Source organism: Rhinatrema bivittatum, chromosome 2 (assembly GCF_901001135.1).
Source record: "Rhinatrema bivittatum chromosome 2, aRhiBiv1.1, whole genome shotgun sequence".
NCBI lineage: Eukaryota > Metazoa > Chordata > Amphibia > Gymnophiona > Rhinatrematidae > Rhinatrema > Rhinatrema bivittatum.
In genome coordinates, this window is record NC_042616.1 from 359,059,936 (window position 1) to 359,087,691 (window position 27,756).

Consider the following 27,756-nt stretch of genomic DNA (forward strand, 5'->3'; position numbering starts at 1 on the left):
CCAGAAGATGGCTGCCTCCTTATCAGCCCGGGTGGGAGTTGGCTGACTTCTTTTACACTGGGCCCGTTGGAAGGCTACTCTCACTTCTTCTTTCTGGCCCAGTGAGAGGCTATTTCTTCCTTCACCCAGATCAGAGCAAGCCATTGCCAGCAATGGCTATTCTGGGCCTGAAGAAATACAAACTTTACCTTACCCTGCTGAGTCTAGGAGTGATGCTGCTGATGATCTCATCATCATGTGGCGTGTAGGGAAAAGAAGGTTGGGGATGCTGGAAAGATGAAGGTGGAACAGAGAGGGAGTGTGGGGGCTGCTGAGCAGGAAGAAGTGGGAAACAGGGAGTTGTGGTAGCTGGGCAGGCAGGGAGATGGGATGAAGGAGGTAGGGAGAGACAAGCAGAGAAGAGAGGGAGCACAGGGAAGAAGATGTGGGAGGGGGATCAGGAATGCTGGGCAGGGATATGAGTGTGAGCAGGTGATTGAAAGGGAGTAATTGGGAAAAGTGAAGGATGATGGAGGCATGGAAGGGGAGTGACAGGGTGCAAGAGCCATAATATGTCAATTTTGGGAATGTGCATTTCTTGTATCTTTGCTTAGTGTAGAAGGATTTGTATTTCTGTTTCTAGCTCTCCAGTTTTGCACTTCTTGCAGAATGGCTTTTTGAGGTTTCCATTCCAGTTTTTGTCTCCACATTTGTAATCTGTGGTCTTTTATTCTGTATTTGGTGAAAGCTGGATCTGTTTGTGATATTGAGGTGAAGTATTTTAGTAGTAGTTAGGGATTTGTATCGATCTTCTTTGTTGTGTTTTCTCATTCAATAGGACATGCATTGGTACTGCACTGCTGCCTTTTCATAGGAAGGGCTATTGTTGTTTGAGTTCTTGGAATTAGTGTTGCAATGGTATGAAAGGTTTGCTACACGAGTGTTTTTTTTCAGGTTTTGTATTTTACAATGCGCCTGGTAGTAAGGGAGTTTGTGCTTCTGTTACTGACATAGCACCTGAATCCATATCTTTTTTATATAGTGAGTTGTATTTGAAATATTTTAGTTCTGCTCTGCATCCATTGTTTGGGGTTGGGGGGGGGGGGGGGGCAGGCTTCTGTACTTGCAGAGTATATGTTTACATTTAGCCCGTGATTGTCAAGTGTTCAGGGTGTCACGCCTGTAAGCATTATCTGCCAGGTGTGTCCCAAGAGAAAAAAGGTTGAGAACCACTGTTCTAGGTTATATTAGGCCAATATTAAAAAGCATTTAACTGAATAACTTGCTCAGTGTCAGATAAGAGGCAAATCAATAATTAACGGTGTGCAAAGAAAAGCTACTAAGTATGTGAAATTTCAACTACAAAACCAGACTGCAAAAGCTAAATATATAGAGGCAAATATTCAACCAAACCAAAAAGCTGGTTAAAGTATCCTAGATATTCAGCGGGATATCATCCCAATGAATATCCTAGAATAAAGTTATCTGGTTATACTGTTAATCTACCACAGGTTTGCTATTTCTCAAGAATATTAAACCACAAATTGGGGGGCGCTCTCGCCGCGGAGCAAGATGGCCGCGTGACTTCGCACTCCCGCCGACCCTGAGCCCCATTGTTGAGTTTTATTAAGCTTTAAACCCTGCGAACCTGCTTCTATACTCACGGATATCCGGCTGCTGTACCCAGGATGGCTCAGAAAAAGAAAGGGCCGGATTTCAAGCACTTCGCTTTTACTAAAAGCTCCGACGTTGAAGGAGGGCCTTGTAGCGTGCCGGAAGCCCCGGACCCCAGTACTATTAGCAGCGAGGAGGATGGTGCGGAGGGAGCTGTCGACAAGGCGAATTCGGATCCCCCCACCAGAGAGGACCTCCGACGCTGGTTCGGAGATATGCGAAAAGAAATGAAAGCGCATAAAAGAGATTTATTGCAGGCCATGGAAGATATGCGGGAGGAGATGGCAGAGATAGGGAGACGCACTGATGAGTGCGATGTGCGCCTGGAAGACCATGCTATTAAGATCTCTGCCTTGAAAAAAACCTCGGAACACACTCAGGCTGAATATGCGGTTTTGTCTGCCAAACTAGAAGATTTGGACAATCGGGGGAGACGTCAAAATTTGAGATTTAGAGGAATCCCGGAGGTCGAGGCATACAATGATTGTGGGGCCACCATTAAGAGCTTCTGTGCCTTTTTGCTGTCCCAAAATGGCGACGGTTCAGCTGCAGGGGAGAGTTCTCCCATAGAACTGGATCGTGCTCACCGGTCTTTGGGCCAGAAGCTGCCGGGTAAGCCCAGGGATATTATAGTGTGTTTTACTCAGTACACGGTTAAGGACAAAATTTATCAAATTGCACGGAAACGCAGCTCGTGGGAATGGGAGAACAACAACATCCAAATATACACAGATCTCTCTCCTATGACTCTGAAAAAGAGGATGGAATTCAGAGAGGTTACCACAGTGCTGCGCAAGGAAGGATTTCGTTATCGATGGTTATTCCCTTTTGGGATAGCGATCACCATAGAAGGAACAACAACAAAGGTGTCTACGGTGGATGGAGCAGTAGCCATATTGAAAGCAGCAGGGCATCTGGTGCCACGGGCAGTTCCTGATAAACATGCTCTGGCCCCTTCTATGGACACTCCACGATGGCAGCGGGTCTGTAACGGCGGTAAACGACTGCGTAGGCAGTCAGGAGGCAGCAATTCGGATCCGGATAAAGGGAAAGGATGAGCGGCAATGCTTGCCTGAAGTGGACTTTCTATCTACACAGATTATGGTTTGCAGTGTGGACATATCTGGTGGTTCTCTGAATCTGTCTTTTTACAGATTAGTGTTTTTTCCTTATGATGGTTTTACAGGTTTGCATGGATATGCATGGGGTGAAGGGTTGGGGGGGGAGGCTCTGCAGGCGATCACGTCCTCTATAGCCTGCACAGGGGTGCTTTTTGCACATGTCTGTGGAGGGCATTGGCAATGTTGGGGGAGGGGGGTGGAGGGAGGGAACTGGGGATGGGACTGGGCATGTAATGTAAGGCTTCAGTTATGTGTGCACATAGGTTCATGTTTTGTACTTTTTGTGTTCTTACGCAGTCATACCAAGCATTGGGGCATTGCTGGAATTTTTTTTCTAGGCCTATTGATGGGACCGTGGATATCTTGGGTGAGGAAGGGTGATCAGCCTGATAGATGTCCAGGGGTAGTTACTGCTGGGTTTTATTCTTTTCACCATGGCACGGCTTAACTTATGGTCCATCAATGTTAAAGGGTTAAACAGCCCCTCGAAGCGCAGGATATTTTATAATGATGCCCAACGCCTTAGGGCTGATATACTTTTTCTTCAGGAGACACACCTGAAAAAAAGGTATGAACATTTATTACAATGGTCTTTATACCCTCGCCAATTCCATGCAGCAGCGTCAAAAGTGGCTAAATATGCGGGAGTGAGTATATTGCTTCACAAGGATCTCCAGGGTTCTGTAATTAAAACTGTGGCTGATCCACAGGGACGGTATCTGGTACTACAATTGAAAATTGAGCAGACCATCTACACCTTTTTAAATATATATGCCCCTAATACTGCTCAACAAACTTTTTTGGCTAAACTGGGGGATTCACTAGACGCTTTAGCACCTGAGCACTTAATCATAGGAGGCGATTTTAACCTCACTGTTCAGCCCCATTTGGATAACTCGGCGGGAGGGGGAGGGGGAACGTCGGGGGATCGCAAGTATCTTAAGAAATTTATCCGAGATCGAGAACTATTGGATATCTGGCGCCACAGGAACATGAATGTGAGAGATTATACTTTCTTCTCACACCCCCATAAGACATATTCCCGCATAGATTATTTTTTAGTGGATAAATCCCTGAGTCTACAAATCACTCGACCTACTATAGGCTCCATTACGTGGTCAGATCACGCTCCGATAGGCTTAACGCTCCAGATGACCGCTAAGGGGGCAGGCTTACGCTTCTGGAGATTAAATGATTCCCTTTTAGCTGATGAGGCTTTTTGCAAGACTATACATGCAGCTATAGCTGAATACAAGCAATTTAACTCTGATCCTTCTCATGCTCCCCCCCTGATTTGGGATTGTTTGAAAGTGGTTCTCCAGGGAAGATTTATATCCCAGGCTTCCTACCAGAAAAAGGTGAAGAGCGTTAATATTGATAGGATACTGCAAAATATCTCTAGCTTAGAGAAGCAACACAAACTCACATTATCGCCTAGCATATATTCACGCCTTCAACATGCTCGTAATGAATTGTGCTTATTGAGGGCCGGGGATATAGCGCATCAGTTGCAGCTTGTCCGGCAGGAGCATTTTGAGTGGGGAAATAAGGCTGGGAGACTGTTAGCTAGAAAATTGAAGCGACAAATTGCGCAGAGCCAAATCACGAGAATTAAAGCCATAGATGGCTCCATGCTGGATACGGCTGAAGCTATACAGCATAGATTTCAACAATTTTATGGTGGTTTGTACTCCGCTGATTCTCATATTACGGAGTCGAGTATCGTCGCTTATCTTGCCGAGGTTGATCTACCCTGGCTATCCGAGACAGAGAGGCAGATATTTGAAAAGCCTGTCACCCCCCTTGAGGTTCTTCATGCCGTTAAGGCTCTTAAACCTAATAAAGCGCCGGGTCTGGACGGGTACACCGGCTCTTTTTATAAAAAGTTTGCTGAGCACTTATCCCCTTTGCTTGTGGAGACCTTTAATGCACTGCAAGGGGAGGCCTGTTTACCACCAGAGGCTAATGTGGCGGGAATCACAATACTAGCTAAACCCGGGAGGGACCCGACAGAGTGCGGGTCATATCGACCGATCTCATTAATCAACATTGATCTAAAAATTCTGGCGAAAATTTTAGCTACCCGTCTCAATGCTGTCATGCCTAAATTAGTTCATTCCGATCAAGCAGGGTTCATACCTGGCAGGAAAGCGGCGGACAACGTCAGGAAAATTATAGATCTTATGTGGCAGGCTAAGCGATGCGATACTCCAGCGATATTAATGGCGGTCGACGCGGAAAAAGCGTTCCACATGGTCCATTGGGCTTTTTTGTTCAAAACTTTGGAAAAGATGAACTTTGGCCCTAAATTTATTAATTGGCTTTTCAAATTATATGACCGACCGAGGGCTAGGGTGAAAGTTAATGGAGTTTACTCCGACCCGTTTCCTATTGAGCGGGGAACTAGACAGGGATGCCCGCTCTCCCCTCTATTGTTCGCATTGTTTCTAGAACCTTTTACTACCAAAATCAGGGGTGAGGGGGAAATCACTGAATCCAAGTGGGGGGCACGGATTATAAACTATCGCTTTTCGCGGATGATATTCTGTTTACTCTATCCAAGCCAGCCCAGTCATTGGAGGGCGTTGTTGCCCAACTTAAGGCATTTAGTTTAGTATCTGGCTTCCGTCTAAATTTAGACAAATCGGAAGTGCTCAATGTCTCCCTGCCCTCGGATCAAGCGCAACAGCTGAAACAGCAATTTCCTTTCAAATGGGCGGGGACTAAGCTCAAATATTTGGGAATTATGATAGGTCCCCAATTATCTGACCTTTTTAAATTGAATTATATACCCCTAGTAGCTAAAGTGTTTAGGGATTTGGATCAATGGGATAATCTTCCTGTCACATGGACTGGAAAGATTGCGATTTTAAAGATGTCTGTTTTGCCCAAATTTAACTATCTGTTCCAAACCCTGCCGATCCCAATTCCCACAGCTTTACTGAAAAAATGGCAGAAAAGATTCTTCGCTTTTCTCTGGAAGCGGAGACCTCCCCGAATTGCGCAAGCCACATTATATCGTCACAAATTGAGAGGGGGGATGGGAGTACCGAAATTACAGTGGTATTACGCAGCGGCGCAAATTAGTTTCATTTTCTCCTGGTACAGGAAAACTGAACACCCCCGATGGGTCGACATCGAACAAGCTATTTTGGGCTCTACTCCTCTGCAAGCTCTTGTGTGGCAACCTAGGGCGACATTGCGCATCCAGGGTTCCTTCACTATCTCCTTAACTACTACCCTTCAGGTTTGGGATAAATGGAAGCACCTTATTGTAGGGCCTAGACGATATTTCTCTCATACCCATTTATATTCTCACCTCAGCTTCACTCCCGGTTGGGACTCTCCCTACTCTCAGACATGGCAGTCGCTTGGTATTCACACACTGGGTCAGATATGTAGCCCCGACGTTATGCTTTCTTTTTCACAACTCCAAGAAACTTTCTCACTCCCATCCTCCACCTATTATTATTACCTCCAACTGCGTCATTTCATTATGCAGCAATGTATTCAAGCGGACCTTGGGAAGGGGAAAACGCAGTTTGAAGGGTGGTGTGATATGGCGGACCGCATTAGAGGCGGCTTATCTAACATATATTCTATACTCCAGGGGTCCTTAGTAGGGAGACCTTCCTACACTAATAAATGGGAAGCCGAGATTGGACTCACTCTTGAGGATGAGGACTGGGATCAGATATTTTCCAACACCAAACGCAGTTCTCTTTCCACTTCTCTATCTGAGAACGGTTATAAAGTATTGTTTCGCTGGCATCTTACACCATATCGGATGTACAAAGCGGGTTTACGGGCGGATGCCACCTGTTGGAAGGGTTGTGGTCAGACGGGAACATTTCTGCATCTATGGTGGGAGTGTGTGTATGTACAGAAGTTGTGGAAGGATGTTATGGACTTAATCCTATGCATCATTCATAAAGAGGTGACTTTATCTCCTATACAAGGGTTACTTAATGTACCGGTTGAAGGTTCTCAGGCTGAGAGTTTGATGATCAATCAATTTTGCATTGCAGCTCAGTGCCTCTTGGCCGGGTTGTGGAACCAGCAGCGAATCCCAACGAAGAATGATTTATATCGAAAACTTGACACTATGAGCGCAATGTATAAGATAACTGCCCAAAAACGAAATCAACTCTCTCACTTCCAACGGGTGTGGCAGCCTTATCTTAACTGGCGGGCCATTGATATGGACCCTGGGCATGTTTCTTGAATCAGACGAGTACACATGATTGTAAATTGCATACATGTTTATTGGATTCAGCCGCTTGCTTACATTTCCATTTTCTCTATTTGTGGGATTCCTGGTGATACCCAACACCAGAGTAGACGTGTTCCTTGTATTATTGTTACGGGGTGGGAATTCATACGTCCACTGACTGACGGGCCACTTTGCTACTTTGTATGACAGTTTATGACCTCTGCTATGTAATTATATGACTATATAACTATATGACTATGTAGCTCTTTGTTTGTCACTGACTGAATGCTCCTTATGTATGTTTATATTTGCTGTTTAAAATGTTCAATAAACTTTGCATTACAAAAAAAAAAGAATATTAAACCACAAATTAACACTCAACGTATCAATGCATAGAAGGTGGGCCTTTTTCAATGGAAAGAATGCTCTGGAAGGAGGGGTCATGGAATAAGGGTGAAAGGGGTAGGCTCAGGAGTAAACAAAGAGAATAATTCTTTACAAAATGAGTGATAAATGCATGGAACAGCCTCCTAATGTAGGTGGTGTAGTCGAGGACATTATCTCAATTCAAGAAAGTGTAGGACAAGCACAGGGGATTTCTGAGAACATAAGAACATACATAAGAACATAAGAAATTGAGGGAGTGCTAAAGACTGTAGGAATGAGTAGCTGGTGTGGATGGGCAGACTACATTGGCCATATGGTCTTTTTCTGGTCATGTTTCTATAAGATCCATATTCAGTATGTTTGTCTGCTTCAGTCTGGCACTTAATTAGACAAAGGCTGGGATTTGAAAATCCTTCCAGTTTGACTGCTTCTGACATAGCAGGAAAAGATTTTAGCGAGTTAAAAACTTGACTGGCTATGGCAGGGGCAAGCTAAGGCAGAGCTATGTTATCCAGCTGAGTTAGTAGTATAGTGAATGATGGCAGATAAAGACCAAAATGGTCCATCTAGTCTGCCCAGCAAGTTTTGTTTTTTTCTAAGGGTTGTAAGCAACTGTCGCTTCATGCAGGCTACCCCGGATAATGCCAGATAATGACTATTTCAGTGTTCTCCATCTAATGTAGCTGGATAAATTTATGACAGTTGAAGAGCAGTCCTGAAATTAGCTGTATAAAACTTATCTGGCCATGTTTGATGCAATGGTATTTTGCACCCTAGGTGAATCTTACAGCCCTGTATCTTGTCCCCGGGTCACGCCCTCTCACACCAATTAAAAGCTATGCATTTATTACAGACTTTACATGAAAGGATGTTCAAGGTTCTGTCTTCTGAGGTAAAAATATCACAGCATGTATATTATATTTATAGAAAATCCTGCAGAAAAGACACTTGGAACCCATATGGTATTAGGTCTGTTGTAACTTAAAGGATGGGAGAACGAGAGAGATGTGGATCAGCAGTGGACCAATCTAAAAGGAGCAATCACCAAGGCAACTGCTCTATATGTTAGAAATGTAAAGAAAAGCAAAAGAAAACTGAAACCTATCTGGTTCTCAAAGGAGGTGGCTGACAAAATTAAAGCTAAAAGAACAGCATTCAAGAAATATAAAGGATCCCAAAGGGAGGAGCACAAAGAAGAATATTTGTGTCAACTGAGGGAGACAAAGAAATTAATCAAGTTGGCAAAGAGTCAAGCAGAAGAGAGGATTGCCAAGGAGATAAAAAATGGTGACAAAACATTTTTCAGATACATCAGCGAAAAGAGAAAGGTCCAAAGTGGTATTTATTTATTTATTTAAGGTTTTTTTATACCGGCAATCATGAGAACATATCTTGCTGGTTTACATGAAACGGGAGTGCATTAAATACATCAAACTAGAACTGAGGTGACCGAAGGTACAGTTACAATTAACAAGGGTAGCAAAACTTGGTGAAGAGGAAGAAATAGGAAAGAATAAAATGGTTAAACGATATACAAGTCAAATTACAAGTTATGTGCAAATGGCATGATTAATGGCTGGATGTTTTAGAGGAGTCCTTGGATTGTGTCCTTGGATTGTGTCATTAAATTGTGTCTGGGAAAGCTTGCTTGAATAACCAAGTCTTAAGTCTTTTCCTAAAAGTTAGGAGGCAGGGTTCTAGTCTGAGATCTGTGGGTAAGGAATTCCACAGAAGGGGGCCAGCTGTGGAGGTGGCGCGATCTCTTAGGGTAATGTGTCTAGTCGATTTCGCAGGGGGAACTTGGAGTGTGCCTCTATAAACATCTCTGGTAGGTCTTGTCGAGTTGTATACTTGGAGAGGGAATTGAAGATCGAGGGAAGTGCATTGATGTATAGTTTTGAAAATGATACATATGGCTTTGTACATGATTCGGAAGTATATGGGTAGCCAATGTAGCTCTTTCAGGATGGGTGATATGTGGTCTCTTTTTCTTGTGCCTGTTAGTAGTCGGGCTGCTGAATTTTGCACCATCTGTAATGGTTTGGAATAGGAAGAAGGCAGACCTAGCAATAGGGAATTGCAATAGTCTAATTTTGAAAAAATGACTGCCTGGATGATCGTTCTGAAGTCTTGAGCATGGAAGAGAGGTCTTATCCTTTTCAAAACCTGGAGTTTAAAGAAGCAGTCTTTGGTTGTTTTGTTGATGTGTGCCTTGAAGTTTAGCCGGTTGTCCAATAACACTCCTAAGTCTCTAACTTGTGTGGTATGTAGGTTGGTAGGAAGAGCAATGTTAGGTGTATTGTTCTCAGGAGAGATGAGTAGGATTTCTGTCTTGGAGGAATTTAAGATGAGGTGAAGGCTGTTGAGTAGTTGTTTGATTTTTTGGTGGCATGATTCCCAGTAGACAAGAGTTTTAGAGTATGAGTCTTTGATGGGGATGATGATTTGAATATCATCTGCGTATAGGAAGTACTTTAGATTGAGGTCAGTGAGAAGTTGGCAGAGAGGAAGTAGGTAAATATTGAATAGAGTCGGAGATAATGAAGAACCTTGTGGGACTCCTATGGTCGAGTCAAATCTTGAGGATTCCTTGTTTTGGAGTTTAACTTTGTAACCTCTGTTATTGAGAAAGGTTTTGAACCAAGATAGGACGGTGCCGCAGATTCCTATGGACAACAACTGGTTTAGGAGGATGGCGTGGTTGACAGTGTCGAACGCTGCGGATAGGTCTAACAAGATCAGTAGGAAAGAGTTTCCTTTGTCGAGGCCCAGTAAGATATGGTCTGTCAGCGAGGTGAGGAGGGATTCTGTGCCTCGATTTTTTCGGAAGCCGTGTTGTGGGGTGAAGAGAAGATTGTTGTCTTCGATGAAATCTGAGAGTTGAGAGTTCACTAGTTTTTCCATGATCTTGGCGATGAATGGGAGGTTGGCTATGGGGCGGAAATTGTTAGGGTCCTTCGGGTCTAGGTTAGGTTTCTTTAGGAGCGGTGAGATTGAGGCCATTTTGAGATCATCTGGGAAGGTTCCTTGGGCTACAGAGCAGTTGATGATATTTTTCAATGAGGTGGCTATTGTGTCTGGAACAGATAGAAGTAGTTTGGAAGGGATGTGGTCTGCAGGATGAGACGAAGGTTTCATTCTTCTCAGGATGGTTTGTATTTCCGTGGAAGAGACGGGTTCAAAGGTGTTTAAGCTGACGTTTTTGTGGGCAGGTTGTTGATATGTCTGGAGGTCGGCTGTATTGTAAGGCAGTTGTGTTAGGAGATTGGTGATTTTATCTTGGAAAAACTGAGCGAGTTCTTCCGCTTTGGGTTGTGCCATGTTGCCGGGGATTTCTCGCGGAATGGTTTGAGTGAGGCTGGAGACATAAGCGAAGAGGGCTTTGGCGTCAAAGACCAGGTTGTGAATTTTAGAAGCATAAAAGTCTTTTTTTGATTTTGAAGTGAGGGATTTGTACTGGTATAGTGTGGATTTGTGGTATAGTGAAATTGAAAGGTGGTAATGATAAATGTGTGGAGAGAGATGAAGAAATGGCAGAAATATTAAACAAATACTTCAGCTCTGTCTTCACTAAAGAAGACCCTGGAGAAGGACCATCTCTACACAACAAGAAACTGGAGGGAAGTGGAATAGATGAAAATCCTTTTACAGTAGAAAATGTGTGGGAAGAACTAAAGAACCTGAAAGTGGACAAAGCCATGGGGCCTGATGGGATTCATCCAAGGATATTGAGGGAGCTCAGAGATGTTCTGGCAGGTACGCTGTGTGACCTGTTCAATAGATCCCTAGAAACGGGAGTGGTGCCGAGTGATTGGAGAAGAGCGGTGGTGGTCCCGCTTCACAAGAGTGGGAACAGGGAGGAGGCTGGCAACTACAGACCGGTTAGCCTCACTTCGGTGGTGGGAAAAGTAATGGAGTCACTGCTGAAAGAGAGAATAGTGAACTATCTACAGTCTGGAGAATTGATGGACCAGAGGCAGCATGGATTCACCAGGGGAAGATCCTGTCAGACAAATCTGATTGACTTTTTTGACTGGGTAACCAAGGAATTGGATCGAGGAAGAGCGCTCGATATCATATACTTGGATTTCAGCAAAGCTTTTGATACGGTTCCGCACAGGAGACTGGTGAATAAAACGAGAAGCTTGGGAGTGAGTGCCGAGGTGGTGACCTGGATTGCAAATTGGTTGACGGACAAAAGACAATGTGTGATGGTAAATGGAACCTTCTCTGAAGAGAGAGCGGTTTTAAGTGGTGTACCGCAAGGATCGGTGTTGGGACTGGTCCTGTTCAATATCTTTGTGAGCGACATTGCGGACGGGATAGAAGGTAAGGTTTGTCTTTTTGCAGATGACACTAAGATCTGCAACAGAGTGGACACGCCGGAAGGAGTGGAGAGAATGAGATGGGATCTAAGGAAACTGGAAGAGTGGTCGAAGATATGGCAGCTGAGATTCAATGCCAAGAAGTGCAAAGTCATGCATATGGGGAGTGGAAATCCGAATGAACTGTATTCGATGGGGGGGGAAAGGCTGATGTGCACGGAGCAGGAGAGGGACCTTGGGGTGATAGTGTCTAATGATGTGAAGACAGCGAAACAATGCGACAAGGCGATAGCAAAAGCCAGAAGAATGCTGGGCTGCATAGAGAGAGGAATATCGAGTAAGAAAAGGGAAGTGATTATTCCCTTGTACAGGTCCTTGGTGAGGCCTCACCTGGAGTACTGTGTTCAGTTCTGGAGACCGTATCTACAAAAAGACAAAGACAAGATGGAAGCGGTACAGAGAAGGGCGACCAGGAAGGTGGAGGATCTTCATCGGATGACGTACGAGGAGAGATTGAAGAATCTAAATATGTACACCCTGGAGGAAAGGAGGAGCAGAGGTGATATGATACAGACTTTCAGATACTTGAAAGGTTTTAATGATCCAAAAACAACGACAAACCTTTTCCATAGGAAAAAAATCAGCAGAACCAGGGGTCACGATTTGAGGCTCCAGGGAGGAAGATTCAGAACAAATGTCAGGAAGTATTTCTTCACGGAGAGGGTGGTGGATGCCTGGAATGCCCTTCCGGAGGAAGTGGTGAAGACCAGAACTGTGAAAGACTTCAAAGGGGCGTGGGATAAACACTGTGGATCCATAAAGTCAAGAGGCCGCCAATGAAGAGTGGGTGACTCGCCAGAATGATGGCTACTGCCTGGACACAATACCCTTATTCAATAAACATACACATGCTTACTGTGACTCCAACATCGCTCTAAGCTTCAACAGCAAGAGGAAATGGAAAAAAGGATTTGCACTCACAAAGAGGGGAGTAGCTAGCTTGTTACGGCGGTTACTACCCCAAACCAAATATGCCTGATACTTCACTTTCAATGCATATACAGCATAGCTCTCTGCTTCAACGACAGGGGAGAAGAATAACTGATACTTCACACATCCAGCAGAGCTCTCTGCTTCAACGGCAAGGGAGAAGAAAAAAAGGGTTCGCACTCACAAAGCGGGGAGTAGCTGGCTTGTTACGGCGGTTACTACCCCAAACCAAATGTGCCTATACTTCACTTTCCATGCATATCCAGCATGGCTCTCTGCTTCAACGGCATGGGAGAAAGACTGATACATCATGCATTTCCAGCATAGCTCTCTGCTTCAACAGCAGGGAAAAAAAAAAACAAAAAAACTGATGCTTCACGCATATCCTGCATAGCTTCAACGACAGGGGTGAAGAAAAAAAGGATTCGCAATCACAAAGCGAGGAGTAGCTGGCTTGTTACGGCGGTTACTACCCCAAACCAAATGTGCCTGATACTTCACTTTCAATGCATATCCAGCATGGCTCTCTGCTTCAACGGCAGGGGAGAAGAAAAAACAACCAACAAGGGCTGTACAACATAGTCTAGGTAAAACAAATAAGCATGGGTGTAGCTTGCTTATTGCGGCGGTTACTACCCCTACTACCCCTAACTAATCAAGCTAGATATTTCACTTGGATGCAGCTCCATCACTGCTCTCTACATTAATGGTGGGGGTGGAAGGGGAATAGAACAAAGAGCTAAGAGAAACAGATAAGTATGAGAGAAGCTTGCTGGGCAGACTGGATGGGCCATTCGGTCTTCTTCTGCCGTCATTTCTAGGTTTCTATGTAACTAGTGTTGGGTGTGTACTTGGGCCTTAGAAAGCCATAAGTAAATGGAGCAGAGGAGTAGGCTAGTGGTTAGAACAGCAGGCTGAGAGCTAGGGAAGCCAGGATTACAAATCCTGCTGCTGCTCCTTGTAAACTTAGGCAAGCACTTCACTCTCCACTGCCTCAGGTACAAACTTACAGAGTCCTTCATAAAAATGCGTTAGGGCCCTAACGCCCATGATAACACCATAACACATGTTATTTTTCGCATCGCAAGATGCATATTAAAATTTTGAAAATTTAGTCAAAAGGGAGGAGTTTAGGCGAAGTTTATGAAAATGAGGGGTGTTTAACCTTGCATGTGATAGAGTAACGCATGTTATCGCTCGTTTTAATGCCGGAAATAATTACACCCTTTTCCCTGGCATTATGCTGTGTGATATGCCTGAACTGGGATTTGTGCTAAATATCGCAAATCCCATTTCGGGCAGGAGAGGGGAGGAGTAGAGAGAGAGCAAGAGAGAGCCTCTGTGTGGCACACATATTAGTCAACTTTTTTTTACCACTGTAGGAGGGGTCAACTAGTAACTCAGGATGAGGTTTTGGTGGTGGTCTAGGGTTCGGGAGACAGTTTTTTTAATTTAATTTTAAATTTATGCATTTAAACAAAAATAGGCAGCAATTATAGCTTGTCATTGAAAGGGTAACAATATTACAGTCCATATACATAATACGTAATAGCTAATCAAATACATTTCATCATAATATATATCAAGGAAATTCAAAATCTTCAGCCATACATTACTTAAAGTAATACACCCGTTATAAGATAATAAGGAGATCCAGATTGCAGGAATTCGAGCAAATATAAGGAAAATAAATGAGGCATTAGAAGGTTACTAACATTCTTTACAATTCCCATGATCAAGGTGAAGTGGTATCTTTGGGGAAATGTGCATCAAGAAATTTACGTAACTCGGGCGGTTCAAGAAACACAAATCTTTCGCTGTTATATTTTACTACACATTTGCTGGGGTAATATATTATTATCTGAGCCCCGAGATTTTTGACCTCTTGGCTCATTTGAAGGAAAGTTTTCCTATGTAATTGTGTACTTTTAGTTATGCCTGGGAAAATCCAGATTTTTTGTCCAAGAAAAGGTTTATCTCTATTCCTAAGAGATCATGTTAGAATTTTATCTCTGTCTATAGCGTGAACAAATCTTATACATAAAGTTCCACGATATTCTACTTGCTCATCCATTGTTTGTTCCAAAAAAGTCTGTGAGATTACTCACACCATGTAATTGCAGATCACCTATTTGCAAATCACTATCCTTTTTCTTTCAGAGTATCACAAAGAATATCTTAACTGCAGAGGGAATAGCTTCTGGAGATAACTGTAGATTTTCAATCATGTATTTTTTAAACTGCTCAAACGGAGATATGAGCTTAACACTAGGAAAATTAAGTATTCTTAAGTTCTTATATCTTGATTGATTTTCCATAGTTTCTAGTTTTCTCATATTCACCAGTTCACCTTGAATTAATCCTGCTTGAACTTTTTTCCATCTGATAACATGTACTGATAATAGTGGGTCTATTTGAACCACTCGGTTCTGTGTATCTAATAGTATTGTATTTAGACTCATGATTGAAGATTTTAAATCCATTAGTACTGTTGTCTAGACGTTTTCCAGCGTTATAGGTGTTTGATCTTCGCACGATGTAGCCATTACATTCACTACTCCTTGTAAGCGGCATTCCTGCCTCAAGATTGGGGCTGCTGCCAAGCCAGTATGCTCCTCCAGTGTAGAGGTCAGCGGATCCACTCCAAACATTCCCTTCTTTCCACTGACCTTCGGTCTCGCGCTTTCTTCCCTGGCATTCCCCTGATGGAGTTGAGTACCTCCGACTTCTCCGGACAGACAGCCTCACTCAAATCCAGAGACATCGCGAGATGAGGTGGCTCTGGCGTCACGGGAGCCCCGGGACTCAATGAGATGTGCAGGTCCAGCGGCTTCGGCATTTGCTCTACCCCGGCATCGACAGCGGACACTTCTCCTGGGGTTCCAACGCTACGAGGTGAGAAAAAGCCCTCGATTAACGGCTGAGAAGGGGTAGAGATCGGTGTGGTCGGGGACTCCACTCTGAATTTCCCCTCTTTGTATGTGGCATATTTTTATTGGGATAAATTCCAAGATCAGGCGCTCTCTTCTCACCTGATCTTCTAGTTAGACGCCATCTTGGATCTCCCGGGGGACAGTTTTACATGCACAGAGGTACGAAAAGCACAGTACACATCAGTGAAGATTTGATGTGATTTGGAGTGAGGAAAGGTTCTCTCTCTCTCTCTCCAGGAGCAGCTCAAAATGTGGAAAGGCCTGTCTGAGCACTTTGCAGCCTGCGATGTGAAAATATCGCAGGGTGCGATAAAACACTCATGCGAGCGATAAAATAGTGCATGCTGCGGTATTTCAAAAATTACCCTAACCACGCGCCCTCCTTTTTTTTTTTTTTTTTAATCTCAGGCATCTCAGGCGTTATTCATGTGAAATTTATAGCAAAATGATGAATCTAAGTCTTAGATTGTAAGTCCTCTGGGGACAGGGAAATACCTCCAATACCTGAATGTAATTTGCCTTGAGCTAACAATGAAAAGGCTTGAGCTAAAAACAAACAAAAAATAAATTACAATTACAATATAATTACCACCCCATATCAAAACAGCTCTAACTGCCAGCACTCAAACAGCAACAACTCTACCAATGAAAACAGAAAACCGTAAATGTTACATCAAGCCTTAAAATACCATTACAACTTCAATTAGGAAAACAGAACAAGCCAAGCTGCTATAGAACCCTGCAAAGGAACTGCAAGCTAGCAGAATATCCCAACTCAATTGCACATCCAGAACACAAATACAAACCGGAAACTACAACAAGCCAGCTGTATGCAGTGCAACAATGGAAAAACAGAAAAATTACCATTCCTCATAAAATATTAAACAATAAAACCAAGAAATATAAAATATCAATAGTAGAAAAACCATGCTAATAAAAATAAATTTCAAAACAGCCAATGAATAGACTAACATCCAATAAATAAAAACTTAAAAATTTTCCAAACATTTATAAATATTACAAAACAGCAGACACATTAAATAACATGCAATAATGAAAACAAATACGGGGAAATTTTAAATGCCCAGTATGCGCAAATACCGGGAAATATGTGTGTGGCCGGGTCACATGCGAGCTGAATGCATTTTCAAAGTGGCCCTGCCATGTGCATATCTCCTGGAATGCATGGAAGAGCAGGGCTTCGTAAAAGGGGTGGGCCGAGGGAGGGCTGGAGGACAGCTGGCCAGTGCGCGGAACTTATTCTGCTCGTTAGAACAGGTAAGTTTTAAAACAAAAATAATTTAGGGTAGGTAAGTGGGGTTTAGGGATCAGGGCGGAGAGGGGAAAGGGAGGAAGGGTAACTAGGAGCTTAGGGAAATGGGGAATGCCAAGTCATGTTGGCGTGCATTTATTAAAAAATCCCCCTCTTGCGCACGTGAGTTGGCACCTGTCAAAACAAAATCAGGTGCGCATTTGCGTGCGGGTATTGGATTTTATAACATATGCGCAGCATAGATGCCCGCGCGGTCCTTTTAAAATTTACCTCAGAGTTTAAAAAATCCCCTGCTCTCCATATCTGGGAACTTCTGATTTCCAGATACCCTGAGACTGCTGTGGATTAGCAGGGGGTTAAGGAGGGTTGTTGCACACAAACTTTCTCCTTTCTCTCAAACACACACACACACTCTCACTCATACCCATGCTCTTTCACTCTCACTCACATACACACTTACATATACCTGCTTTCCCACTCACATACACACACACACACACACCTGGTCTCTCCCTCCCACATGCTCAAAAATACACATACCCCTGTTCTCTCCTTCCTACAATGCTCACACACACACCTGTGCTCTTACTTGCAGACACATTCGCTCACACACATACACCTACATGTACCTGTTTCTCTCACTCACAAACGCACACATGCACCTATACTCCATTTCAGAGATACAAGCTTTCTGAGTCACACAGAGACACATGCTCACACATTGGGGCCGATGCAATCAATATGTGCAGAAAGCGGGCACTTAACAGCCAGCGCCCGCTTTCTTAACGCGCCCCAGGCGCCCCCAGGGGGGCACCATGCAATATTTAAATTAGGGGGTCGCGTTAGTAAGGAAGTGCTAGGTTTGCTTGCATGCCCCTAGCACCTCCTTGCTAACGAGAACCTGATAGGCGTTGGCGGTCTGCGGTTAGGAAAACAGACACCGAATTTATTGGCAGTTTTCCTAAACGCCGCACAGCCAGGGAGTTCATGAAACGGACGCTTGTCATTCGAGCATCTGTTTCCTGTACCCGAGTGCCAGTGATTTTTCTCCTCCTATTTTTTAACTTTATTTAATTTTGTTTTTCCTCCTACTTAATATCGCAACAGATGGGTGACATCATCAGATTTTCCCCAAAATCGGCCCAGAAGATACCCTGTGGTCTGCCGAGCGAGGCTCTGTCGCAGCCGCGCTTGGCAGACCACGTGACCAGAGCGACTGGCCCACCTGGGGAAGCCCGATCCCCCGATAGGCCAATCCGCCCCTGCACATGGGGTTCCCCCCTTCAGTCTCGTTTTATAGCAAAAAACTACGAGCGAAAAATAAAATAAGAAAACGTTATCGAACCCAACTCTGTGGAGTGACGGGCGGGTTTTGTGAGGACTAACATCCTGCTGTCCTAGGAGAAAACCTGTTACAGGTAAGTAACTCTGCTTTCTTCCAGGACAAGCAGAATGGTAGTCCTCACAGATGGGTGAATAGCAAGCTACAGGCTGCCTTAGAACATAGTGGGCCAACCAGCACTCAAAAATGTGCAACAGGCACAACAACCTGGGGTGCTGTTGGCAACCAAGGGGCAGCCTGAAATTCACAGCGGGCTTAGGTAGGAAGAGTTGGGTTCTTACACTGGGAACAAATTCCATAGGACAGACTGGCCAAAGATGCTGTCTTGCTGACCAACCTTGTCCAGACAGTAATGGGCTGCGAAGGTGTGGAGAGAACTCCACGTCACGGCCCTGCAGATGTCGGCAATTGGTACTGAACGGTAGTGTGTTACTGACGTTTCCATGGCCCTAACTGAGTACGCCTTCTCTCGTCCCTCAAGTGAAAGGCCTGCTTGCTGGTAGCAGAATGCAATGCAGTCTGCTAACCAGTTAGACAGAGTCTGCTTGCCCACCGCAACTCCAAGTTTGTTTTTGTCAAAGGAAACAAAGAGTTGGGTGGACTGCCTATGGCCTGCGGTACAGTCTAAGTAAAAGGCAAGCGCATGCTTACAGTCCAAGGTGTGCAGAGCCCGCTCACCTGGGTGAGTGCGAGGCCTAGGAAAGAAAGTGGGAAAGACAATGGACTGATTTAAGTGGAAGTCAGTTACCACCTTAGGTAGGAATTTAGGGTGAGGGCGCAGTACCACCTGGTCATGAAGGAACCTTGTGTAGGGTGAGTAGGTCACAAGAGCCTGCAACTCACTGACACTGCGAGCGGATGTAATCGCTACTAGGAAAATGACTTTCCATGTGAGGTATCTGAGTTCGCAGGAGTGCAGGGGCTCAAACGGAGGAAGCATCGGCCTTGCAAGTTCTACATTGAGGTCCCAGGCCATGACCAGTGGACATAATGGAGGCTTAAGCTGTAGTAAGCCTCTCATGAAGCACCCCATAAGGGGTTAAGCCGATATCGGGGCGTCCCCTATACCTCAATGGTAAGCAGAGATGGCACTCAGGTTTACTTGGTTGGAGGAAGTCTGGAGACCAGATTCCGAGAGGTGCCAAAGATAGTCTAGGAGTTGCGGCATGGAGCAAGAAAAGGAATCAAAACCTTTCTGCGTGCACCACAAAGTGAATCTCTTCCACTTAGAACGATAAGACTTCCGCGTAGAAGGCTTTCGTGAAGTTACTAGGACTTGCGAGGCGTCAGTAGAAAGGTTGAGGGTCTGGAGACAGGTTCTGGAGGTTTGGGTGGCGCAACTTGACGTGAGTCTGTGTAATGAGGTTGGACGCCGTGCCCAGGCGAATGGGTTCCTGGACAGAGATGTCATGAAGAATGGGAAACCAGACTTGGCTTGGCCAATAAGGGGTTATGAGTAACATTGAACCTCGGTCCTGTTGTAGTTTCATGAGAGTCTTGCTTATCAGCGGAATCAGAGGGTTCGCGTATAGGAGACCTGTAGTCCAGGGGTAGGCGAGGGCATCCTTGGCTGGTGTCCTTTGGTTCCTGTGTAGGAAGCAGAATCGTTCCACTTTGCGGTTCTGCTTGGACACAAAGAAGTCGATGTCCGGTTGACCCCACCGGTGGAAGATTCTGCTCACAACAGAGGGATCCAGAGACCACTCGTGGAGCTAGAACGTCTGACTGAGGCGGTCTGTGACTACATTCTGCCTTCATTTCAAATTTGTTCAGTTCCTAGTTAAGTTTTAGGTTGCTATGGGAGTAGGAATATGTCTAATTAGGGTCCTTTAAATGTATTAGTGTATTCACTATATATCTGATCATTCTCTTGTAGGCCACTACCAAACTCTCAATAAGGTGTGGGGAATTCATGAAGTGAAGTTAAAAGGCTGATTTTTATTTTTTTTTTTAGTGTGAAAGTGGCACCTGCCTATAAATTAAAGGATGAGCTAGGGGTGGGATGGGAAATACAAACATGCTAAGTTCTGTGTATTGTCTGCCATACTATTTAAATTTATTTATTTATTTAAATTCTTTTAATATACTGATGCTCAAGACCAGGTCTTATCGTACCGGTATTTAAAGCACAAACACACTAAATAATATACCCCAATAGTTCACTTCTCCCCAATACTTTTAAAAAATTTCCCAAGCAGAACTTACTGATTCCTTTCAGCCACCAGCAATGTGATCCTCTCCTCTGTGCTCCCAGAGAATCTACTGATAGGAAAAGAGTGCAGTCTTCTTGCCAGGGGAAATAGGCTTGACAAATGATTTTTTTCTCCTGACTGATAAAATATCCAGTATATTTTTCAAACCCTGTGCAGTAAGCTTTGCTTTACTGTCAGAGTTTTCTATCTGTATAATTTATTATGAATTTTGATATACAAGCAAAAAATTAAAATCTTTACTAAACGAGACAGTAAAACACTTTGGTAGAAAAACATATTATGTTTAAATCTAAGGTCAATTACCTGTCCTTTGTAGTTAGTAGGAATACCTCCCATATTATAATGTACAGTTGGAAGTACAGGAATGGGGTCTTTTGTCACATCCACACCTGCAAATATCATGGCAGTCTCAGAAATTCCTGGAAGTCGTGTGGCTAATTGCTGAGGTGGTAAATGATGCAACTGTAAGAACACATGATCTTTCTCAGGGCCACAGCCTCTATCAAAGAAATAAGTAAAAAATGAGAATGTAGAGACAGTAAAACATAGTAAGTAACATAGCAAATGATAGCAGATAAAGGGCAAAACAGCCTATTTAGTTTGCCCAGGTGAGATTTGTCTATTTTGGGTAGATGTATATGAAGCAAACACTAGTTCCCACTCTCCCACACTCATGTCTAATCTGATCTTCCAATCCTTTTCCAAGCAATGCCTTCTACTAGCTGTCCTAAGCATGCCAAAAATCTGTTAAAATGATGACCTTCATCAACTCTGCTGGCTGGCCATTTCATGCCTTGCAATCTTCAATTTTGAATCTTATTAGAGTAGTATGTAAGCCAACACTGAGGCCCCCTTCTCTGTCTTATTAGCAAGTTCTGGAATAAGCCCCCCAGACACCAAGGTTGATGATGCTACTGTTAAAAAAAAAAAAAAAAAAAAAAATCTACCTCCCTATGCTCATTTAAGTTTAGATTTTAACCATGGTCCTTCCATGCAGATCACCCCAATGCCTTCTTACCATGGCCGTTGAAGGTTGTAACCACTATTCTGTGCAAATAATCACAGTGCGTTACCATCCTCTTTGCCAGAAGGGCACTTCTGTGCTTACCCCATGCCTTTTTGAATCCCATTACCATTTTTGTTACCATCTCTTCGGTGAGTCTATTCTATGTACTCATGAAAATATATTTTCGGATGTTGCTCCTGAGTCTGTGCCCTAGAGCCTCATGCCATGACTTCCTGTTCTAGCGCATTCTTTCCTCTGAAAAAAGTTTGCTTCTTGTGCCTGACTTACATATGGGCCGACACAGTACAGTGCGCTCCGGTGGAGCGCAATGTTAACCCGCGATTGGACGCGCGTTTTGGATGCGCTAGCTTTACCCCTTTTTCAGTAAGGGGTAATAGCGCGTCCAAAATGCACGTCTAACCCCCCTGAACCTAATAGCGCCCGCAACATGCAAATGCATGTTGATGGCCCTATTAGGTATTCCCGCGCGATACAGAAAGTAAAATGTGCAGCCAAGCCGCACATTTTACTTTCAGAAATTAGCGCCTACCAAAAGGTAGGCGCTAATTTCTACGGGCACCGGAAAAGTGCACTGAAAAGCAGTAAAAACTGCTTTTCTGTGCACCTTCCGACTTAATATCATGGCGATATTAAGTCGGAGGTCCCGAAAGTTAAAAAAAAAAAAAAATAGAAAAAAAAATTTTGAAATAGGCCCGCGGCTCGCAAACTGGACACTCAATTTTGCTGGCGTCCTGTTTCCGAACCCGTGGTTGTCAGCGGGCTCGAGAACCAACGCCGGCAAAATTGAGCGTTGGCTGTCAAACTCACTGACAGCTGCCGCTCCTGTCAAAAAAGAGGCGCTAGGGACGCGCTAGTGTCCCTAGCGCCTCTTTTTACCACCGGCCCTAATTAAAATAAATCAAAATACTGCCCACCAGAGAAATTTATATTGCATTTCTCGATAATAGGAATTTGGAGAGACCTTCGCAATATGCCTAAAGCAGGCGTGCAATTGAGTATCTGTTACTCAGAATATCCCTTCTCCATTCCAACGTTCATGCGAGGAATACATCTGGACAGCGCTTTTACGATGGTATTTTTAAACAATGTCCACGCCTCTTGCACACTCTTAAGCTTTGCAGCTGCACCTTTCAGGTTTTATTTATTTATTTATTTATTATAACTATTTTTCTCATTTTATCAAAGTTTTCCTTTTGACAGTTTAGTGCTACAGCTATGGATTTACTTACTGTCCCCCTTTCAGTCATTAATTCAAATTTGATCATATTATGATCACTATTGCCAAGCGGCCCCACCACCGTTCTCTCTCTCACCAAATTCTGTACTCCACTGAGAATTAGATCTAAAATTGTTCCCTCTCTCATCGGTTCCTGAACCAATTGCTCCATAAAACTATCATATATTCCATCCAGGAACTTTATTTCTCTAGCATGTCTTGCTTTTCAATTACCCGGTCAATACTGGTAATTGAAATCTCCCATTATTACTTCACTACCAATTTGGTTAGTTTTCTTAATTTTTCTTACCATCTCACTGTCTCATTATTTTGGCCATCAGGTAGGCAGTAGTATACTCCTATTGCTATACTCTTCCCCAACACAAAAGGGATTTCTACCCATAAAGATTTGAATGTGCATTTAGTCTCTTGCAGGATCTTTATCCTGATGGACTCTATGCCATCCTGGACATAAAACGCTACCCCGGCCCCAAGTTATTCCTCTTTCTCACTACGATATAATTTTACCCCAGTATAGCACTATACAATTGGTAATCCTCTTTCCACCATGTCTCTGAGATGCCAATTAAGTCGTCATCATTCACTGCTATACACTCTAACTCTCCCATCTTACTTCTTAGACTTCTGGCATTAGCATACAAACATTTCAAGGTGTGTTTTTTGTTTGTATTAACATTTTGTTTTTCAGTTGTCAGGGATAAATTGGAATCTTTTAGCTCTGGTGAGTCTTTATTTATAGGCACTTGTACTTTTCTTATTATTGGAACCTCACTGTTGGGATGCCCTAACTCTAATGTTTCATTAGAATCCTTCGAAGATACTTCCTCCAAACCATGTGTTGCTGTCACTTTCCCCTTTGATTTAGTTTAAAATCTGTTCTATCTCCTTTTTAAAGGTAAGCGCCAGCAGCTTGGTTCCACCCTGGGTAAGTTACAGCCCATTCCTTCGGAAAAGATGCCCCCTTCCCCAAAAGGTTCCCTAGGTCCTTACAAAACTGAATCCTTCTTCACCTGCCTAAAAATTAAAGGATTAGCTAGGGGTGGGTGGAAGGGAGGGAAAGACAAACACACAAACTCCTTCTTTGATATTGTTTTTGTCAAAGTGCTACTTCTCCCCCTTTTCTGTCCTCTCTGTTCTTCCTTGCATTATAGCCCAGGATGGATATATCACAATCATGAGACTCAGTAAAGCAAGTCTCCATAGTAGCAACAATGTCCAAGTCTGCCTCCACCATTAGGGCCTGCAGTTCTGGGATTTTGTTGCCCAGGCTACCTCTGGGGTATTTATGTGTCTCTATCACATTCCTGTCTCTCCTTTCCTGTAGGATATACATACATTCCCCAACCTTGATGAGAACAGACTACCCTCAATGTTATGATCTAATCCTCAAGAAGGGAGGAGTTAGCAATCTTGTTATGCTTCGACTCCTGAGGAAGGGAGGAGTTAACAATCTTGTTATGAATCTTCTCCTAAAGAAAGATGAGTAGTACTCTGATATGCTCTGCTCCTGTAGGGGGAGTAGTAAACAATCTGTTAGGGTTAGACTGCGGAGTAGCAATCTGTTATTAATCTGTTGCAGAAGACTCCTGATGGAGAAGGAGTAGCAATCTGTTACCAGCGAAGTGCTTGGAGAGGGCACTCAGCTGTAGAGGAATGTAGATAGGTGGATCCTTGGGCCGATGGCAGATGACAGCGCCCCCAGGAGGATATCCTGAGAGGGACCACCAGCTAGGCTTGAGTATGGAGACAGACACAGATAATTCTTTTATTAGACAGGTTAGTAGAACCACCAGAGGTGGCAGTAGTGAGCTGATATGCCCGGCAGGGCTGAAGTCCCTCAGGTACTGGAACAATGATCCCAGGGTTGCTGAGCTGTAGAGAAACTATAGATAGTGAGTAGACAGGGTATGCTGTGTTCATAGCCAGAACTGGATGACAAAACTCACATAAGGTCTTAAAGAAGCTCAGTAGCTGGAAAGGGTTAGGCCCTCGAGGAGCGAGTACCTGGTTCCAGGGAAAGCTCTGAGAGAGCGATGGTAACTCACAAATGTCTGTATCTGCGATAGCTTCCAGGCAGTAGAGAATCTTCAGAGTGTTCAGGAACATGGGCCCTCGAGGAGCGAGTACCGGTTCCTATCGGCAATCTGAAATAAAGAAAAGAGAGCGAGGCTCCCGAGGAGCGGATACCCCTGGTAAGAAGAGGAGGCTGAGTAGCTTGGACGAATCCTTGCTAACTCGATTAGTTAGCGAATACTGAGACCTTTTATATTGGAAGCGGATGACATCATCTCAGGGGGATGCCCCCGAGGTTCGCGCCCTTGCTTGTATATCAATCGGAATGCACGCGCCCTACGTCATCAGGAACATGGCGGATCCGTAGCGTCGAGCCAGTATCGGGGACGCCGGAGGGAGACGGCATGAAGACGCCGTGGCAGCTAACAGTCCATCAGACCCGGAGGGAGTCACCACAAAGGTAAAGAGGGTGGAATGAGGACGTCGAGCAGCGACGGATGCAACACTCAACTTGCCCCCCCTTCAGAGGCTGCTACCTAGTCCTCTACTCACCTCTCCTCCTACCCCTTAGCACAACCATACCCACTCCTTCAATGCTTTTCTGTCTTCTCCTTCACCCCAAAGACTTTGCATTGCCCTTTCACTTCTCTATTGTCTGTATATGGTCTATATTGTACCCCACTCTGAATGTAGGAAGGGCAGGTAATAAATAAATAAATATTTATTTAAAAGCGGTTAAGTTCCTAACTGAAGTTTATATAAAATCTTTGGAAGCAGGACCATTTTTAGAAGAGCACATCTATCCATTAGTGATGCAGGCAACTCCTTCCATCTATTTAGTTTACTGATGCACTCAATTTTTCTACTACACCATAAACCTTAAACCTTTAAGCTATGGAAATATTACTTGCTATAGATATACCCAGATATTTTAAAACTCCAGTTATTTATTTAAGAGGGAACTCACCCACCAACTGCTTAGTAGAGAGTCATCTAAGGGAAATACTTCTGATTTATCAAAATTAACTATGAGACCAGAGAACAGGATAAAGATCATACAAGAGAGTAAATGCTCAGTAGAATCTATATGGGTAGAAATCCCATGTGTGTTGGGTAAGACTATAGTGATAGGAGTATACTACCATCCACCTGGACAAAATGGTCAGACAGATGATGAAATGCTAAGAGAAATCAGGGAAGCAAACCAATTTGGCAGTGCAATAATAATGGGAGATTTCAATTACCAAACACAAGAGTGCAGAAAGGAGTTAGTCCAAACCACAAGATAGTTCAAAAAGCTCTAAGGAGCATGAAATTTTTATTCATTTTTTCAAGCGGCAACTCCACTGACTTGCAATCACACCACAATTTAGACCGCGTCTAAATTGACTTGGTCTAAATTGTGGTGTGATTGCAAGTCAGTGGAGTTGCCGCTTGAAAAAATGAATAAAAATTTCATGCTCCTTAGAGCTTTTTGAACTATCTTGTGGTTTGGACTAACTCCTTTCTGCACTCTTGTGTTTGGATATTATTGAAGTGCAGTACCTCTGCTCTGTGGTGTTTTGGGTCAGATTTCAATTACCCCAATATTGTCTGGGTAAATGTAACATCAGGACTTGCTAGAGACAAAGTTCCTGGATGTAATAAATGATTGCTTCATGGAGAAATTGGTTCAGGAACCAACAAGAGAGGGAGCTATTTTAAATTTAATTCTTAGTGCAGTGGTTCTCAACCTTTCTAATGCCGTGACCCCGCAATACAGTTCCTCATGTTGCGGTGACCCCTCGCCCCGTGAGGGTGGGGTGAGGGCGGGGCTTTGGTCATATGGGGGCGGGGTTATGGATGGGGTTGGATTTTAGTGCACACTTATCATTTAATTATGACATTTATAATGTGAATGTAACTCAACTCACCATAGGTTCTCACATGCATGGCACACTGACCCATGATCGTCACGGGGCTAGATGTAAAAGTACAGTTTGTATCCACAGGAACCCCCCTGACCCACAATAATGGATGTAAAGCAGAATTATGACATTCCCCATACAACTCACCCTACAAAAAAGATATTCTGGTTCTAGTGACATCTCAGTAACAGCAACTCAACTCCTTCTATTTCCAGGCTCAATAGCCCTACTTATGAAAAGACAGCAGTTTACCACCAATGCATGTCCTCTGAGAAAACACAACAAATAAGACCGATACAAACGCTTACATGCTAGCAAAATATCTCATCTCGGTAACAGACACAGAACCGACCTAACATACTCCCAGGATCTGTAGTAATGCACATAAACTAATCCGCACACAGTTACACCTGTATTATGGAATACACTCAAACAGGAGCAACCCTATCTATGAAAAGGCAACACTACAAATATTAAATCAGGTCCTAAAAACCAATACACCTCTTATTAGGAAAACAGAACTAGCAGGCAGCTATAGATCCCCACACAGAAATAATTGTAAAACTATACTAATAAGCAGAATAAATGTTTCAAAACAGCTATGAACATCCAACAATTAAAAACGCATAAAAACTATTAAACATTCTCCAAACACCAATAAAATATTTCAAAAAAGCAGACATCACACAATTAAAATGGCAGTCAAGAAAAATAAACTTAAAAAGCCACCTTTACTTACCCCCTCCAGCAGCTCTCCTACTCCCCTTCCCTGCAGGCCGTGGCACTCACCAGAAGCAGCAGTAGAAGCTAAGCTCTATACTTATGGTCCTCTTCCTTAGTGCCCATGTCTCTCACACACACACACACCATACCAGTCATGCCCCCATGACCAGTTTCTGTCTCTCACACACCAATCATCTCCCAAACAGTCTTTGGCACACACACACCAGTCACCTTCCTGAACAGTTTCTCTCATGCCATACACACACACACACACACACACAGGCTTCCCACTCCCGTGTTCTACTTACATATACGGGCTTCTCACTCTCATAATCACTTTCTCACACACACACACACCAGTCACCTTCCTGAACAGTTTCTCTCATGCCATACACACAC

The 27,756-nt window shown here is 43.8% G+C and overlaps 1 protein-coding gene across 1 annotated transcript in view; it reads right to left on the reverse strand.

Moving 5' to 3' along the window:
• SDHA (succinate dehydrogenase complex flavoprotein subunit A) overlaps nucleotides 1-27,756 on the reverse strand; it is a 207,134-nt gene that overhangs the window by 80,794 nt on the left and 98,584 nt on the right. Inside the window, exon 9 of the mRNA XM_029589934.1 lies at nucleotides 20,754-20,949. Within this exon, the coding sequence (XP_029445794.1) occupies nucleotides 20,754-20,949 (196 nt within the window). The remainder of the gene's footprint in view (nucleotides 1-20,753; nucleotides 20,950-27,756) is intronic.